Source organism: Pipistrellus hanaki (assembly GCF_964339955.1).
Source record: "Pipistrellus hanaki genome assembly, chromosome: 11".
Lineage (NCBI taxonomy): Eukaryota > Metazoa > Chordata > Mammalia > Chiroptera > Vespertilionidae > Pipistrellus > Pipistrellus hanaki.
The window spans coordinates 19,552,951-19,569,449 of NC_140513.1; the positions used below are offsets into that span (position 1 = coordinate 19,552,951).

The 16,499-nt window shown below is 38.4% G+C and overlaps 1 protein-coding gene across 5 annotated transcripts in view; it reads right to left on the reverse strand.

The window, feature by feature from the left end:
- TMEM38B (transmembrane protein 38B) overlaps positions 1-16,499 on the reverse strand; it is a 28,644-nt gene extending 12,145 nt beyond the window's left edge. The window contains exons 1-3 of one of the 5 annotated variants that reach the window (XM_084898298.1): positions 16,246-16,345; positions 13,330-13,412; positions 5,379-5,535 (exon numbers count right to left, since the gene is read on the reverse strand). In XM_084898298.1, the coding sequence (XP_084754424.1) occupies positions 5,379-5,535; positions 13,330-13,408 (236 nt within the window). In that variant the 5' untranslated portion in view covers positions 13,409-13,412; positions 16,246-16,345. Of the gene's footprint in view, positions 1-5,378; positions 5,536-9,072; positions 9,221-13,329; positions 13,413-16,245 lie in introns of those variants that run through there. The other 4 variants (XM_084898299.1, XM_084898300.1, XM_084898297.1 and 1 more) reach the window with 4 other exon arrangements.

Consider the following 16,499-nt stretch of genomic DNA (forward strand, 5'->3'; position numbering starts at 1 on the left):
AGGAAAAAAATGACAAAGAATAGTGCTAAGCAATAGAAGTTCATCTGAAACAAGATACAAACAGAATGCTAAGCCACTGACAAATGAAAGCTAAACCAATTTAAGTAAAATTAAGTTAATACCAAGAGTTGAGCAGAGAGAAGCTTCCCATTGTTAGCCACTGTTTCCATTCTACTGTTAATTCCATACCTCTATAAAGATAGTATTACTTAACCAAGCCAAAACAGAACTATAAGCTAAATACAGTTCATATTAGCACAACTGGACACCTTAGGTTCTGCTCGTATTACTCTAAAAAAAAATAATAACCTTATATGATTTGAAAAAGACTATTGCAGAATGACTATAAAACTATATGTTTTCTTGTATTTTTCCTCATAAAAATGCAGTTATGCAAATATGCAATAAATAATAAATATTTGAAGTTTAAAGAAAACAAACAGGGATACAATAATCAACATACAGAAAAATTACAACATGTTTATTTCCCCCAGAAACAGTTTCAAAAGGAAAAATCCTATGAAAGTGTATACTGTCCTCACAACAGTTGTTTCCCTTTGCCAGTAGATGGTGCTAATCTCCAGATGTGAGCACCACCAGCTATTGTACTAAAAAAAGATGACCTTTTCAATAAGTGCATTCACAGAATCCCTTAGTTTAACTTGTTAGAGTTTAACGTACATTCCAAACATCACTTTATCTCTCAAATTAAAATCAAATGAACAAAGATTATATGTTCTCAACATTAAAACCTTAAAAAATAGTAAAATACAATGTGTCTTTAAGCAAGTATCATGTTTTATAATTAAGGGTCTAGGAGAACAGAGATAATACTTATATTTCCAGAATCCAAAACAATCTACTACATTAGCACAGACGAAAGGACTAGATACCCTACGTTTTTAATTCTGGCTCCTTGGGCAAGTTACTTAACCCTTTTTGCTTCACCTTAGCCTTAAAAGAGAATAAAATAGTATCTATCTTGCAGGTTTCTTGTGAGGTTTACGAGAGAAAATATATGTAAAGCACATAGAAAACTTTGTGGGACATAGTAAATAGAATACAGTGGTTGCTATTGTTGTTGTTTTGTAATGACCAACAAAACTAGAATTTTTAAAATGCTCACCAGCAGAAGAATAAATAAAATATAGACATTAATATAATAAATTATGTAGCAGTGAGAGGGAATTTACTATAGCTACATACAAAATACAGATTTATCTTAGTAACATAATGTTCAGTGAAGAAAACAATCCCAGAAAACTATATACAGCCATGTGTCACTTAACAGTGGGAATATGTTCTGAGAAATGTGTCGTTAGGCAATTCTGTTGTGCAAACATCATAGAGTACACTTACCACACAGGGAACATCAAAACTAATGGCAAGTTCTGGGAAGATGGTAGCAGCAAGAGCCACATAGATTTTGATCTCTTCAAATCTCCACATAAAAACAGACAAGGCATCCAGACAACAAAACCAAAATCCCATCCATAACACCTAAAACAAACTATGCAGCAAGGTACCCTTTCAAATCCCCAATTGCAGAGACAATTCACCAACACCCACAAGGCGTGCATTGTTTGAAAGGAAAAACAAAACAATAAGGTGGCAACTAATGAACCTAATAACAACTCCAAAATACCTAATGTGTAGTCACTGCAAAGCCAATCAGGCCAATTAGGAAAACACTGACAGTAGCTGAAACTAGGAGGGATTCTGGCACCTCTAACACTGTATGAGACAAAAGGTCCACAATAAGAAGGTCTGATAAGAGGTTGAATCAATTCATAAATACACCATGAACCTCCAAAACTGATCTACCCAGACTATATTCTAGAACAAGCCCCGCACTAAGAAGAAACTATTGGTGTAAAATCAAAATCGAGGAGAGTAAAGAAGAAAGAGGAGAACCAGACTAAACTGGGGCAGGAGAAAAGACCTAGGAAATCTCAGAATGCAGGCCAAACTCTTTAGAACACTGGATAAAAACAAGAGAGGCGGAGCTCTACAAAGTCAGAACAACTTCCCTGAATTCGACCTCATGCTAAAAGTTAAATAAAACTACCCATAAAAGTGACCAATAGAAAAGGATCAAGGTAAAATCCCATACAAATTTATTATAAGAGAAAAAAAAATAAATCCCTGCAGACAATAAATCCCTACAGAAATCACTCAAAAAAATATATCCATAAAACACATCAAAACTGCAACCTACTATTTTAAAACAAGCTAAAGACATTATGAAAGTGGTAACAATACATAAAAGAACAACACACATCACAATTAGAAAAACCGAGAACTGAAGGTAAAATACTCATGAAGGAAAAAAATAATTTCACAAATGAAGATCAAACTGGAAGAAAACTAAAAATAAATAAATATAACAGGGTCTTCAAAATACAGAATACAAAAAAAGAAAAATTTTTAAATTTTAAGATAAAAGGTTCACTAAAGAAAAGCAAAGGAAGGATAATATACCAATAATAGGAGTTCTTGAAGAAAAGGGAAGAGCACAAATACTAAAAAACTTTCTCAATTAAAAAATATATGTGTAGCTACTAAAAAGATATATCACACACCTAAGAATACTGACCCAGAATAAGCAATGCTAAGACATATTTTGTTTAAATTTTTAGGCTTTGAATATATGCACTCCTACGTTCACTGCAGCATTATTTACAATAGTATATAGTATGGAAAAGTATAGTACGGTTGCTAGTTCAAGGATACAAATAGCCCAAGTACTCATCAATAGGTGAGTGGATAAAAAAGTTGAGGTATATTTACACAATGGAATACTACTCACCCATTAAAAAGGAGGGACTCTTACCTTTTGCAACAGCATAGATGACCTGGAGTATATTATGCTAAAGGAAATAAGCCAGTCAGAGAAAGACAAATATCATATGATTTAATTTACATGTGGATCTAATGAACAAAACCAACGAGCAAAACAGAAACAGACTCATAAATACAAAGGACAGACTAGTAGCTGTCAGAGGGGAGAGGAGGGGAAAGGGGCATTGGGTGGAAAAAGTGAAGGGATTAAAAAAAAAAATACAAAGAACTCAGACAGAAAACAGTATGATGATTATCAGAGGAAAAGGGGGCAGGGGAAGATAGGAAAGGGTAAAAGGGGAATAAATGGTAATGGAAGGAAATGATATGGGGTGGTGAATACAATATATAATTTTATTAACTGATGTCACCCCAATAAATTTAATTAAAATATTACTAGACTTGGAGGGGAATCTTTTGGGCACCTAGAAAAAAAAAGCATGTGACTTATAAGGGAAAGAAAATTAAATGATCATCAGATTTTTCAAGAAAACAGAGTAACATTTAAAGTATTCAAAGATAGAAAATGTGATCCAATGACTTTTATCCAGTAAAATTCACTTTCAAGTACAAAAGATAAAAACGTATGGATATGTGAAAATTCAGGGACTACTACTGTTCTTGATGAATTAACTAGAGAATAAGCTTTGGACAACCAACTAGAGAGACAAAGACATAGGACTGGTGATTAGCATTAAATACATAGTTAGATATGAATCTAAGACTAAGTAAGGATTAAGAAGAGTGCATATAGTATGGAAAACTATAGTATGGTTGCTGGTTCAATTACCAGTCAGGGCACATGCCCGGATTGCAGACTTGATCCCCAGTAGAGGGCATGCAGGAGGCAACCTATTGATGTTTCTGTCTCACATCAATGCTTCTCCCTCTCTCACTCATAAAAAAAGCAATCATAATCTAAATGCATGTGACTAAATCTAAAAAATCTAAATCTAAATGTTCTCTTATGTTAAGGGGGATAATCAGAGATCTGAGATTAACAAATAATTAAACACTATACTATTAATTCACTATATAAAAATGCATTTCTGCCCAGCGGCATGGCTAAGTGATTAAGCATTGACCTGTGAACCAGGAGGTCGTGGTTCTATTCCCGGTAGGGGCACATGCCCAAGGTTGCAGGATCCCCAGTGTGGGACCGTGCAGGAGGCAGCTGATCAATGATTCTCTCTCATCGTTGATGTTTCTTTCTCTCTCTCCCTCTCCCTTCCTTTCTCAAATAAATACAAAATATATTTTTTAAATGCATTTCTTATTTTCCATGTGTAACATACCTTTTAGTTTAAGCCATGAAAGAATATTATTTTTAGAAAAGCAAGTTTATTTCATTGAAGCCATCAACTAGCCAAGATCTAAAATTCCTTGCTATTCAAATACAGAAATCCCTTAACTAACAACATACAAAAATCCATTCCTTTAGCAATGTAGTTACTGAACCTACAACTGTACCTAGTACACTCTCCTATATAATAAAAGTATAATATGCAAATCAACTAAACGGCCGCAGTGGAACAACCGTCCAGATGACCATCCAGGACAATGCTTTGACACCCACTGGTGCCAGGGCAGCCAAGGAAGGCAGGTGAGATGCGATTTGTCGGGGACCCAGCCATTACCGCACGATCGCCCCAAAGAGAAAGGCCCAGGCCACCAACCAGTGGCGGGTGGATGGGGCCTCCCTCTGAGGGAAGCCTGGGTCTCGGGTGCCTGCAGCCAGAGGGAAGCCCGGTCCCGGAGGGAAACCAATGCCGGCAGCAGGGGAAGGAAGGCCTACTCTTACACAAATTTTGTGCATTAGGCCTCTGGTTAACAAATTAAATCCCTGCTCTGGTAGGTTGTTATTCTACGGGAGTAAGACAAACTAACATAAAAAGAAATGAACAGATAATATGTCAGGTAGTAATCAATTTAAGAAGAAAACTAAAGGATGATGTGATAATCATGAAAGGGAGGTGCTATTTCATTCTGTCTGAAAAAAAGAAAATATGAAGCTTCTAGGAAATGTTAGCAAGAGAGAAGATAGCAAGACAATGAATTTGCGTTGTAAGAATCCAAAGCAATTTGGATTGCTTTTTCTTCACTTCATAACTATATTCAAAACAAATCAATGTTAAATCTGATAAAGTTCCCAAAAATCCAACAGAGTATGACTTTGGAATACAGTTGGTCGCATTCTTGATTTTCCCCTGTGGTATGTCCGTGTGTATGGGTTACGTTCATAGGATAAACTATTTGGGGCCAAATAATTGATGGTCTTTCATATTTGAAATGCTTCCACTAAAGATACATTAAGACAATGGCAACAATAACTGACTCTGGGAGAGGATAGGAGAGAAGAAGGTTAAGAAAGAAACACACTTTTCACATAAAACCTTTGGGATTATTTGAGCTCTTTCCTTTGCATATGCATTAACTTTTCAATAACATAAAATATTTTTAAAGAAAAAAACTCCATTTACTAATCATTTACAAAACAACGTTTTAAATATCTAATAGTTCACCAAAAGGCAACTTACCAGATTGAAGATGCCAGTAATATATTAGTGTGGTTTGTTAGAAACCTCAATGGAGGTTCTGCAAGCAGTAAACAGGATAAAATTCCTCCACCAAAACAGTGAAGCATAGCAGTAAACCAACTTGAAATAGGATTCTGCCATGCCACCGCCGCTGCTCCTGAAATGGTAAAGTAAAAATGATATGAGGGAGTTGTATATTAAATAACTCTCAAAGTACCAGTGGTACTAAAAAAAAAATAGCAACTTTTTAATTTCAAAATTTATCATTACTCATGGGTATGACAATCACAATCATCATGAATATCTTCTGTTATTTAAATCAAGACTAAAAACATTTGTTAAGACATGGGTGATTTGGGGCAACATTTAAAATACTCTGTTCAGGCTCTAACCACCAGTCTCCTAATAGTATAAACAATATCCACACCTAATATTTCCTTTCATTCCCAACCCTACTGTAAGTACTCTCAGTTGAATGTCAAAAATATATATTACTAAAAATGTATAATTTTAAGTACTTAAAAAAAGTGAAAGTCTAAATAAATAAAGCTTTCAACATGACAGGCTAGAAATAGAATAAAATAAACCCAAAGGCAAAAGTTGATTAGGAACAGATATTTACATCATCACAAAATGTCTCTGAATGCTGAGGCTAAAACTTCCAATACTATCTTACCTAATAAAAGAGAAACATGCTAATTAATTATCACTCTGCTATGCCCACAGCCAATCAGAGTGAGTATGCAAATTAACCAAGCAAAGATGGAGATTAATTTGCATATGCAGACACGGAGCAGCCGGGAGGGGCATGACGCCTGCTGTGAGGGGAAGGGGGGCTGCAGAGGGAGCTATTGGAGCAGGGCTCTGGACAGAAGCAAGGACTTGCTGGCTCCTGGGAGGCCGGGAAATGAAGACGTGCCAGCTCCCAGGCAGCTGGGAGTGAAGCCAGGGGAAGGCAGGCCTATTTTTGCACAAATATCGTGCAACGGGCCTCTAGTCTATAATAATAAAAGGATAATATGCTAATTAAATGAAATGTCCTTCCAGCATCATTCTGGACAAAGCCAGGGCCGGAGCAAAGCCCAGGTCCCAGGTGCCTGCTGGAGGCCAGAGGAAAGCAAGGCCAGTCTTGGGTGCTGGAGGGAAGCCAATGCCAGCAGCCGCGGGAAGGAAGGCCCATTCTTGCACAAATTTTGTGCATCGGGCATCTAGTGTTTAATAGGAGTGGTGAAAGTGAACAACCCTGTCTTGGTCTTTGATCTGAAGGGAACACTTTTGGTTCCACCACCCTCCCCCTCCAGCTGAGTATGATGTTGACTATGGGTTTGTCTTATATAATAGCCTTTATTATGTTAAGATATGTTCCTCTCTAGTCCCACTTTGCTGAGTTTTTATCATAAACTAGAGGCCCGATGCATGAAATTTGTGCAAAGGGTTCGGTCCCCGCAGCCACAGCAGCTGCCTCTGCCTCAGGGCCCTCCCCCCACCCCCCCCGCCCCTTCCACAGCTTCGTCCAGAAGGACATTCAGTCTAATTAGCATATAACCTTTTATTATTATATATATTATTATAGATTATAATATTATAGATGGGTGCTGCATTTGTCAAATACTTTTTCTGCATCTATTGATATGACCATATGATCTTTTTTTTTTTTTAAATCCTCACCCAAGAATTTTTTTCCATTGATTTTTCATAGTGGAGAGAGGGAGATAGGAAAGGGGAGAGAGAAAAACATCAACATAAGAAAGACACATCGTTTGGCTGCCTCCAGTACGCACCCCAACCAGAAATCAAACCCAAGACCCTTTGGTCCATGAGCCAATGCTCCAATCACTGAGCAAACTGAGCAATCATTATCCTTAATTTTACTTGTGATACATCACAATAACTGATTTGTGGATATTGTATCAACCTTGCATCCCCAGAATAAATTCCACTTGATCATGGCATATGATCTTTTTAAGAATTGATGGATTCAGTTTGCTAATATTTTGCTAAGGATTTTTGCATTTATTTTTATCAGTGATATTGGCCTATATTTTCTTTCTTTGTAGTGTCCTTATCTGATTTTGTAATTAGAATAATGTTGGCCTTGTAAAATGACCGGTGGAAGTCTTCCCCACTCTTGAATTTTTTTGGCTAGCTAGAGGATAAGTGTGAGTTTTTCTTTAAATTTTTGGTAGCATTCACCTGTGAAGCCATCTAGTCCAGGACATTTGTTTGCTGGGAGTATTTGATCACTGCTTTGGTTTCATTAGTTGTATTCTGTTCAGATTTTGTTTCTTCTTGATTCAGTTTTGGAAGAATGTATGTAACTAGGAATCCATCCATTTCTTTCAGATTGTCCGGTTTGTTGACATATAGTTATTCATATGTTCTTATAATCCGTTTTATTTCTCTGGTGTCAGTTATTACTTTTGATTTTTTTAGTTATTTGGGTCCTCTTTTTTTCTTGATGAATCTGATTAAAGGTTTGTCAATCTTGTTTATGTTTTCAAAGAATCAGCTCTTGGTTTCACTGATATTTTGTATTTTTTTTTAGACTCTATTTTGTTTATTTCAATTCTAATCTGTATATTATCTAATCTGTATATCCTTCCTTCTTTTTTTAAATATATTTTATTGATTTTTTTACAGAGAGGAAGGGAGATAGAGAGTTAGAAACATCGATGAGAGAGAATTATCAATCAGCTGCCTCTTGCACACCCCCCACAGGGGATGTGCCAACAACCAAGGTACATGCCCTTGACTGGAATAGAATCTGGGACCTTTCAGTCCGCAGGCCGACGCTCTATCTAGTGAGCCAAACCAATTTTGGCTACTTCCTTCTCTTTATTTTGGGCTTTTTTTTATTTGATACTTTTATTATTTCTTGAGGTAGGCTAGTATTGCTATAAATTTCCCTCTTAGAGCTAGCTGCTTTCACTGTGTCCCATAGATTTTGGGTGGTTGTGTTTCCATTTTCATATCTCTCAAGGTATCTTTTAATGTCTTCCTTGCTCTCATTGACAACCAATTCATTGTTCAGTAACATTTTATTCAGTCTCCATGTGAATGTGTTTTTCAGTTTTTTTTCTTGCAATTAAATTTCTAGGAACATACAGATACACGGAATACCCAGAATAGGTGTGCAATAAACCAAATATTAACTTTTATCACTTGAGAAAAGCTTGCGATTAGGGAAGAAGATCAATGCGGCTTTAAATTTATTTTGATTATATTATTTAATTATATTTGAATTATTTAAAATAAAATGTTCATTTATTATCCACATATTTAAACAAAATTCTAACACATTATGTCATATCCTAAAGAAGTAGCAACTTTACATGACAAAAAGAAGAACATATGTATATAAATAATATGTATAGGAAGAAATCATTAATGGGAGAGGGAGAAACCAGAAAACCAAATATTTCTATAGGTACATACACATGTAAGTAATACATAAAATTAGGTCTGCAATAATATGTGGCCAAGTTATTAACTATTGGTACCTCTTAGAAGAAAGCCCATTTATGCAAAAATGAACACCAAAGTAACTATGAAAATGTATATGCAAATTCAGTACTATGAAAATGTATATGCAAATGCAGTAACATCATCCTACTTGTATAACATGGGAATGCATTCGTATGTACTCAGGAGAAAAAAACAAAAGAGATATAAATATTTAAATAGTGCAACCCACCATTCCACACAACAAAATGTGCCCAGGAATGAACATGAATTGGCAGATGTGAATTTTCTGTGGTATACACATCCTGTCAAGAGAAGTGATGCCAAGGTTTAATGATACCCATCTGGTGACAACGCAAGAAATGGTGACCTGTTCCAATCTGGAAGAAAAATTAGTTACAATAAACTTACTAAAAGACAGGATGTCAATCTCCAGTGAAGCAATAAATCACAGAATTTTTTAGAGTTATTTTGATGACACACGATCATGCAGTTTTTAAAGCTAATACTGCTATTTCCCTAAATACATATATTTTGTTATCTAACTAAACGTGTATAGGCACTGTTCAGTATTGCCACATACAGTGATGATTGATTACAACATGGTTAATCAGCACAGTGTCATCTTCTGGTCAATGGACACTAGCTGCCATACTGACAATCCTCATGTTGAAAAACAATATAGAGTACTTACTAGTATGGAGTCTATGCCCAGCCAGTGTGGCTCAGTGATTGAGTGTCAATCCATGAACCAAGAGGTTAACAGTTCAATTCCCGGTCAAGGCACATGGATTGTGCTCAATCCCCAGTAGGTGGCATATAGGAGATGGCCAATCAATGTTTCTATCTCTCTATCACTCTCTCTTCCTCTCTAAAAATCAATAAAAACATAATTTTTTTATGAGTATGTCATCTAGAGCTTAATTACCCACAAATAAGTCCTGGTTCCAGTACTTTCCCTTTGTAGTGAATGTAACAGTTTGTTTGCTTTCCTATTTATTTATTTATTTGTTTGTTTGTTTGTTTGTTTCACATTACAATTAATTTCCCTTAATTGTATCACAAGTGAGAAAGGCTGCTATGATTTTACACCAGTTTTGTGATCTTTTTATACACCCTCTAACCTCTCTAAGCTTAAATTTCAACTTTCATAAGATGGGAATAATGCATAACTTACAGGGATTTAAGATGAGTGAATATGCATAAAAACATGTATTTATTACCTAGTTCATGGCACAGACTCTGTTGATTTATCTGTTGAATGGATTGATCACTGACAGCAGAAAAAAAGAGGTATGCAAAATGCAACCCTTAGGCTACTTCTGACTCAGTTTTCTGAGCCTAAGCTATAATTCTTTTGAGCTCTTATTGCAAAGCTGGGATGAGAAAGGCACATCATGGCACTGAAAAAGTACTCATAACACCAGCCAGTCTTAAATCATTGAAACTAAGATCTTTTAGGGAAAAAAGAAAAGAACAGAGCTGAAGAGATTGTTCCCCTCACTTCAGTCCTAATTTTCAAAATATGTCACCTGGAAAAATTTCTCAACTCAAACTGGTCTTTTTATAACACTCTTTTCAGTATACACATTTTGTTAACACATTTTACAGTAAGAGGAATTTATGATAAAGTTCTTTGGATGCTATGTTTCTTTGTTATATGATACTGGTTTCAGAATTAGTTTAATGTGAAGTTAAAGTATGAAAATATAGAAAGTTAGACAGAAACATCTTGCATATCTTTAGAGCATACAAAAAATATTTGATAACAAAAAATAGTTTATGTGGCATTTTTAATTTCTTCACATTTTTAAAACAAATATGTATTTCTTACCTAAGAAACAAGCATGTTAATTAGAATACATTATTTTATTTTTTAACATACTGACATTTAAAAGAGAAAATTCATGCCCTGGTTGAATGGATAAGTTAATTGGAGCATTGTCCTGTATACAAAAAGGCTGCAGGTTCAATTCCCTGTCAGGACACATACCTAGGTTGCAGCTTTGAATCCATGGTCATGGCACTTACAGGAGGCAACTAATGAATGTTTCTCTCACCTCTCCATCTCTTTCTTTCTCTTTGCCTCTCTATTTAAAAATCAATAAAAACATATCCTCAGGTAAAGGAAGATTCAAAAAAAATTTTTTATTAATAACTAAAAATTAAAAAGAAAAGAAAATTCTGTCCTATCTGGAATGTAAATAGTTATGATAATAATTCAATAGAATTATTTTCCCCAAAACTCTCAGCAAAATTTGTCACATTGGCATATGAATCTAATTCAAAGTATAAAATGTTTAATATACATACATATAATCACCTATGAACTTTAACATCAAACCATTTTCATTATGAGAGGCTTTCGATCAAAATGGCAGCATAGATAAATACGGTACTCCCATCCTCCCACAACCACATAAAAAAATACCTAAACTACAGAACCATCTGAAATCTGGATGAACAGACGTCCTACAACTAAGGGGATATAGAAGAAGACACACTGAGACTAGTATGAGGGTCAGAGAGAGAAATGGGCTATCCATATTGGTAGATAAAAATTACGATTATCTCTGCTGCAAGATGCCCCCTGAGGAGCAAGGGGTCCCAGCCCCACTCCAGGCACCCCAGGCCAGCGTTCCAGTGCCAGGAAGATAAGTCTCCATAACTTCTGGCTGTAAAGAACAGCAGGGATTGTGGCTGAGTGACAGGGAGGGCTGTGAGAGTCCCAGGCAGTTCCTCTTAAATAGGCTAGCTTCGAATCTACTGAGTTCTAGCATGGGGGCAGCAGCTTGAAAGACACCAGGGACACAAAGGGAAGAACTAAAGTATCTGCCAAGGCAAGAGCTGGAGAGCCAGCTTTCTCCCAGACAGAAGTGCTAACTAACAGAGGCCACTTTATGAATTCTTCCCCCACAGAGCTGACAGGAGGGCACCATATCTGAGTCTCCATCAACCTGGCTAACACTGTTCACCGTGCCCTATTGATTTCCCAAGACCCCATCCCACCCAACTAGGGAGCTCACCCAAGCTGGTTTTTTTCAGTGGCTTTTCCATAAAAGAGAAAGAGAATCAACAAGCGGCTAACGGTACAAACCAGCCATCTTCTCTCTGCGGATACTGACGCCCATACAACTATCCTTTTCCATACAAAAGGCATGTCTTGGCTCCTGCTTCAGACTTCCCTGAAATCTCTCAAGCAAGTAGCTCTTGGCCTTGGCATGCCCTTACCCCTCGCTAATTGGCTACGGGCCTGGCACTACAGGCAGCCAACCTTGGTTCACAGATTGACCTCGCCTGGGCACCTCCAAGCCCACCACAAATAGCAACCACCTGCAGCTCACTTTGTAGCTTATACCAGGTGGCCCGAGGGTAAACATAGGCAGTAGCTGACCTTGGCCTATACCACTTGGGAGACCCCAGAGCCAGCATACCCAGTGGACAGCTTCTTGTCAAGGTACTACTCAACCACCTCCATAAGGAACACACTCAAGAGGTGGACTTAGCAGGCACTGCTGAAGTAAGTCCTGCTCTGTGGGGTGGGCACCAGCACAACTGATCCTCCACAGTGGTGGCAGCCAGTCCTTGTAGCCAATCAACCTGGGGGTAAATCCCTTCCATTGATGTGCCAACAGCAATCAAGGCTCAACCGCAACAGGAGAATGTACACAGCCTACATAAGAGGGTGCACCTGGAATGCCTAGATGGGGTGAAAGGGGAGCCAGTCCCAATGGACCCTATAGAATACCTATTATATTAGGCCACTCTATCAAGTCCAGGAGACACAGCAGCTCTACTTGATACATAGAAACAAGCATAAGAAAGCTGTCAAAATGAGGAGAAAAATTAACATGTACCAAATTTAAGAACAGAACAAATCTCCAGGAGAAAAAAATGGAGACAAGCAATCTACTAAATGCAGAGTTCAAAACACTGGTTATAAGGATGCTCAATGAACTTAGGGGGAAAGTAGATGAACTTGCAAAGAAATTCAACAGCATAAAAAAGAACATGGAAACCATAAAAAAGAACCAGTCAGAAATGAAGAATACACTAATTGAAGTGAAGAATGATTTACAAGGAATAAACAGTAGAATGGATGAAGCTGAGAATCAAATTAGCAATTTGGAATACAAGGAAACAAAAAACACCCAATCAGAACAGCAAAAAGAAAAACGAATCCAAAAACATGAAAATAGTGTAAGGAGCCTCTGAAGTTGGTACAACTTCAAGTGTACCAACATCTGCATCATGGGGTTCCAGAAGAAGGAGGAAGAAATTTAAAACCAATTTGAAAAAAAATGAAGGAAAACTTCCCTAACTCGTTGAAGGAAATAGACATAGAAATCCAGGAAGCACAGAGTCCCAACCAAGATGAACCCAAAGAGCCCACACCAAGACACATCATAATTAAAATGTAAAAGGTTAAAGACAAAGAAAGAGTCTTAAAAGCAGCAAAAAAAAAAAAAAAAAAAAAAAAGTCAATTACCTACAAGGGCCATAAGAATGTCAGCACCGGTGGTGGTTCCTGCCTCTCCACGTGGAACAGACCTCTGACCATTGCTCATGGGTCTTTCCTCATCCCAACAGAATGCAGATCAAGAAAAAATAAAAACACAAACAAATTCATTAAACACCTTGATATCTGCTTAAGAAGCACAGGTCAAATGGGAAAAGAAAAGAAGGGAACCGCCATATCTCCTTGGATATGATGCTAGCGGAGAGATGAAAGATGGAGTGTCCCAGAGGGAGTGCAACGTCAGGGACCTGTTCGTGGAAATCCAACTTACTGTCGAAGGTAACGTAAGGGACCTCCTCACCCATGACCTGCCTCAGCTGTGGGAGAGGCTGAAGAGAAAGAGAATCAACAAGCGGCTAACGGTACAAACCAGCCATCTTCTCTCTGCGGATACTGACGCCCATACAACTCTCCTACTAAGGCTTCCTCACCAGATGGCAAAGAGACCAAGACAGGTGAAGTGCCCTCTGAGAACCCTGCTCTAGCCACCTAGCCAGAGCAGTGCTTCGTAACACCAGGCCCCCCAGAAACCTTCACCATCAACAAGTGACCTACAGAAATAATGACCATTCAAGCAGTAAAACAAAAAGCAGAACATGACCTTACCAACACCAAAGAAATATGCAAACAATAAAGAGGAAGACTAGCCAGATGCACGAAGTATTTTGTGAAAGAATAGGCAAAAAAAAAAAAAAAAAAAGACTAAAAAAACCAAGATGTGGACATTAGAATGTTTATGATTATTGTTTACAAAACCAACACAAAAGGGAGAATGTCAGCTAGTTTTCTGGGAATGCCTGTCCAGAAGACAAAAAAGCAGCCTCCCCAGTTTCAGCAACCACTAGGTTTATATTTTTTTTCATGGTTTTTACTGTTTCAGTAATATGATTTGAAAGAAGAAATAGTAATACCACATGGAGAGAATCCCAACCAAATAAATTTGAAATATATAGTAAATGCTTTTCCCCTCCTTTTCTGTTCATTTTGGATGCTAGTGCTAAACTTCCAATGTGATTTAAAAAGAAATTTTATGCCCTTATTTATTTCTAGGATAAGGGGAGGATGACATTTTTACTTTCTTTTTTTAAAATATATTTCTATTGATTTTAAAGAGGAAAGGAGGAGAGAGAGACAGAAATATCAGTGAGAGAGAATCATTGATCTGCTGCCTCCTGCACACCCGCTAATGGGGATGGAGCCAGCAACCTGGGCATGTGCCCTGACTGAGAATCTGAATTGTGACCTGGTTCACAGGTCCATGCTCAACCACTGAGCCATGCCAGCCAGGCACATTTTTGCTTTCTTATGTGACTCACTGAAAATGTGCACCATGAAATTCCTTAAAATTAAAATGTTTACCCTTAAAAAGAAAAAAATATATATTTAAAACCTCAACGATCTTTGGTTTATGTGGGTATTATATATCAAAATTTAGAATATTAGAAATTATAGTAAAATAACTTAAAGTAGTTCTTTATGTATTCATTTTAAAAATAATAAACGCACTAAATGTTAACATAAATACTGTATTTTTTCATGAAAAAATAGCTATTTTCCAAAGTAAAAACCTTTTAGAGAGAAAAGCCACACTTTTACATTTTACTACTCTCTTTAAGGTCTAGCTTCAAACAGATACCAGCTGGAGTCATGTATCTGCTTCTGCATTTAATGTTGCAGTATCACTGGTTATGTAGCCTCTGGAAAACGCCACTGTATACTTGTGAGAAAATGAGTGTGAAAAAAACATCTGCATAATATGAAAATAATTTTGGCCTGCAAGTGTGAGGAACCCTTGGGGTTCCTGCACCACACTTTGAGAATCTCTGATTTAGCCTACACGAGAAAATACCAACTACTGAATAGGGCAGGAGAAAAATGTACTTCTTTTCAAATCAGGAAGCAGTATCTTGTGCAGATTATCTGTCCTTAATCTTAATACAGCAAGATTCCCTTTTTCCAGGTCAAAACTCCTACCAAACAATGATTTAGACTGGGCTATAAACTTCAGTGCAAATGAGAAATATTTGTGAGGTACGTGAGTTTTAAAAAACCAGTAGTCTATAAGAGGTACAGCATAGCCCTAGCTAGTTTGATTCAGCGGATAGAGCGAGGGCCTGCGGACTGAAGGGTCCCAGGTTCCATGGTCAAGGGCATGTGCCTTGGCTGCAGGCACATCCCCAGTAGGAGGTGTGCAGGAGGCAGCTGATCGATGTTTCTCTCTCATCGGTGTTTCTAACTCTATCCCTCTCCCTTCCTCTCTGTAAAAAATCAATAACATATTTAAAAAAAAAAAAAAAAAAAAAAAAAAAGAGGTACAGCATAATCCTCAAGACCCAAGCCCAGGTTCCAGACCTCCACCGCAATAAGGCAAGTAAAGCAATAAAGCTAACGGTAAGGCTTTTGTTGGGGTGCGGGTGTGAGGTCCAGCCTTCAATTTGTAAAACGAAACAAAACACGCCCCATCAGGAAGCCAGGAAAGCAAAGCGCGGTGAAGCGAGGCATGCCTGACTGGTGTGCCCAACTCGAGCTTTTTGATTTAAGTGTTTATACACTTTCCCAAAAGGAAAGCGATGCGAAACTATCCTTCCTCCAAGCAACTACGTCGGCCTCGCTCCCCGGAGCTGTGTCCCCAGGTGACTTGTAACCACTTTGCAGGAAGCGGGGACCGAAGGGTCCCAGGTTCAGCTCCCGGAACTGATGCCCCCCAATCCCAGGCACCGGTTCCGGGAGCCCTTCCCGGGCTGCCGACCCCAGCTCGCTCCTCCGGCCTCAGTTTCCCCGCCTGCACCGGAGGGGTTGGTGGAGCCGACCAGAGGACTCTCTCAGCCGAGAGGCGGCTCGGCCGTCCTCACCTGAGGGGGCCGGTCCGCGGCGCCCCGCACTCACCCGGCTGACGCTTCAGCGCCATCACGGATACCAGGTAGTGGGCGATGTCAAAAAAGGGGAACATGGACAGGCTAGAAAAGGACATGGTCATCTCGTCCCACGAAGAGGCCATGACGACGACCTAACCACGGCGACCCAAGCAGCCGGGGTGACGGGTTCCCGGCTCACGCGGTGGGAGCTGGGGGCGGGGCAGCCTCAGGCGCGCTCTTCAGCGCGGCCTCCGGGAGCCCTGCGCGTGCGCCCTGGCACCCGCG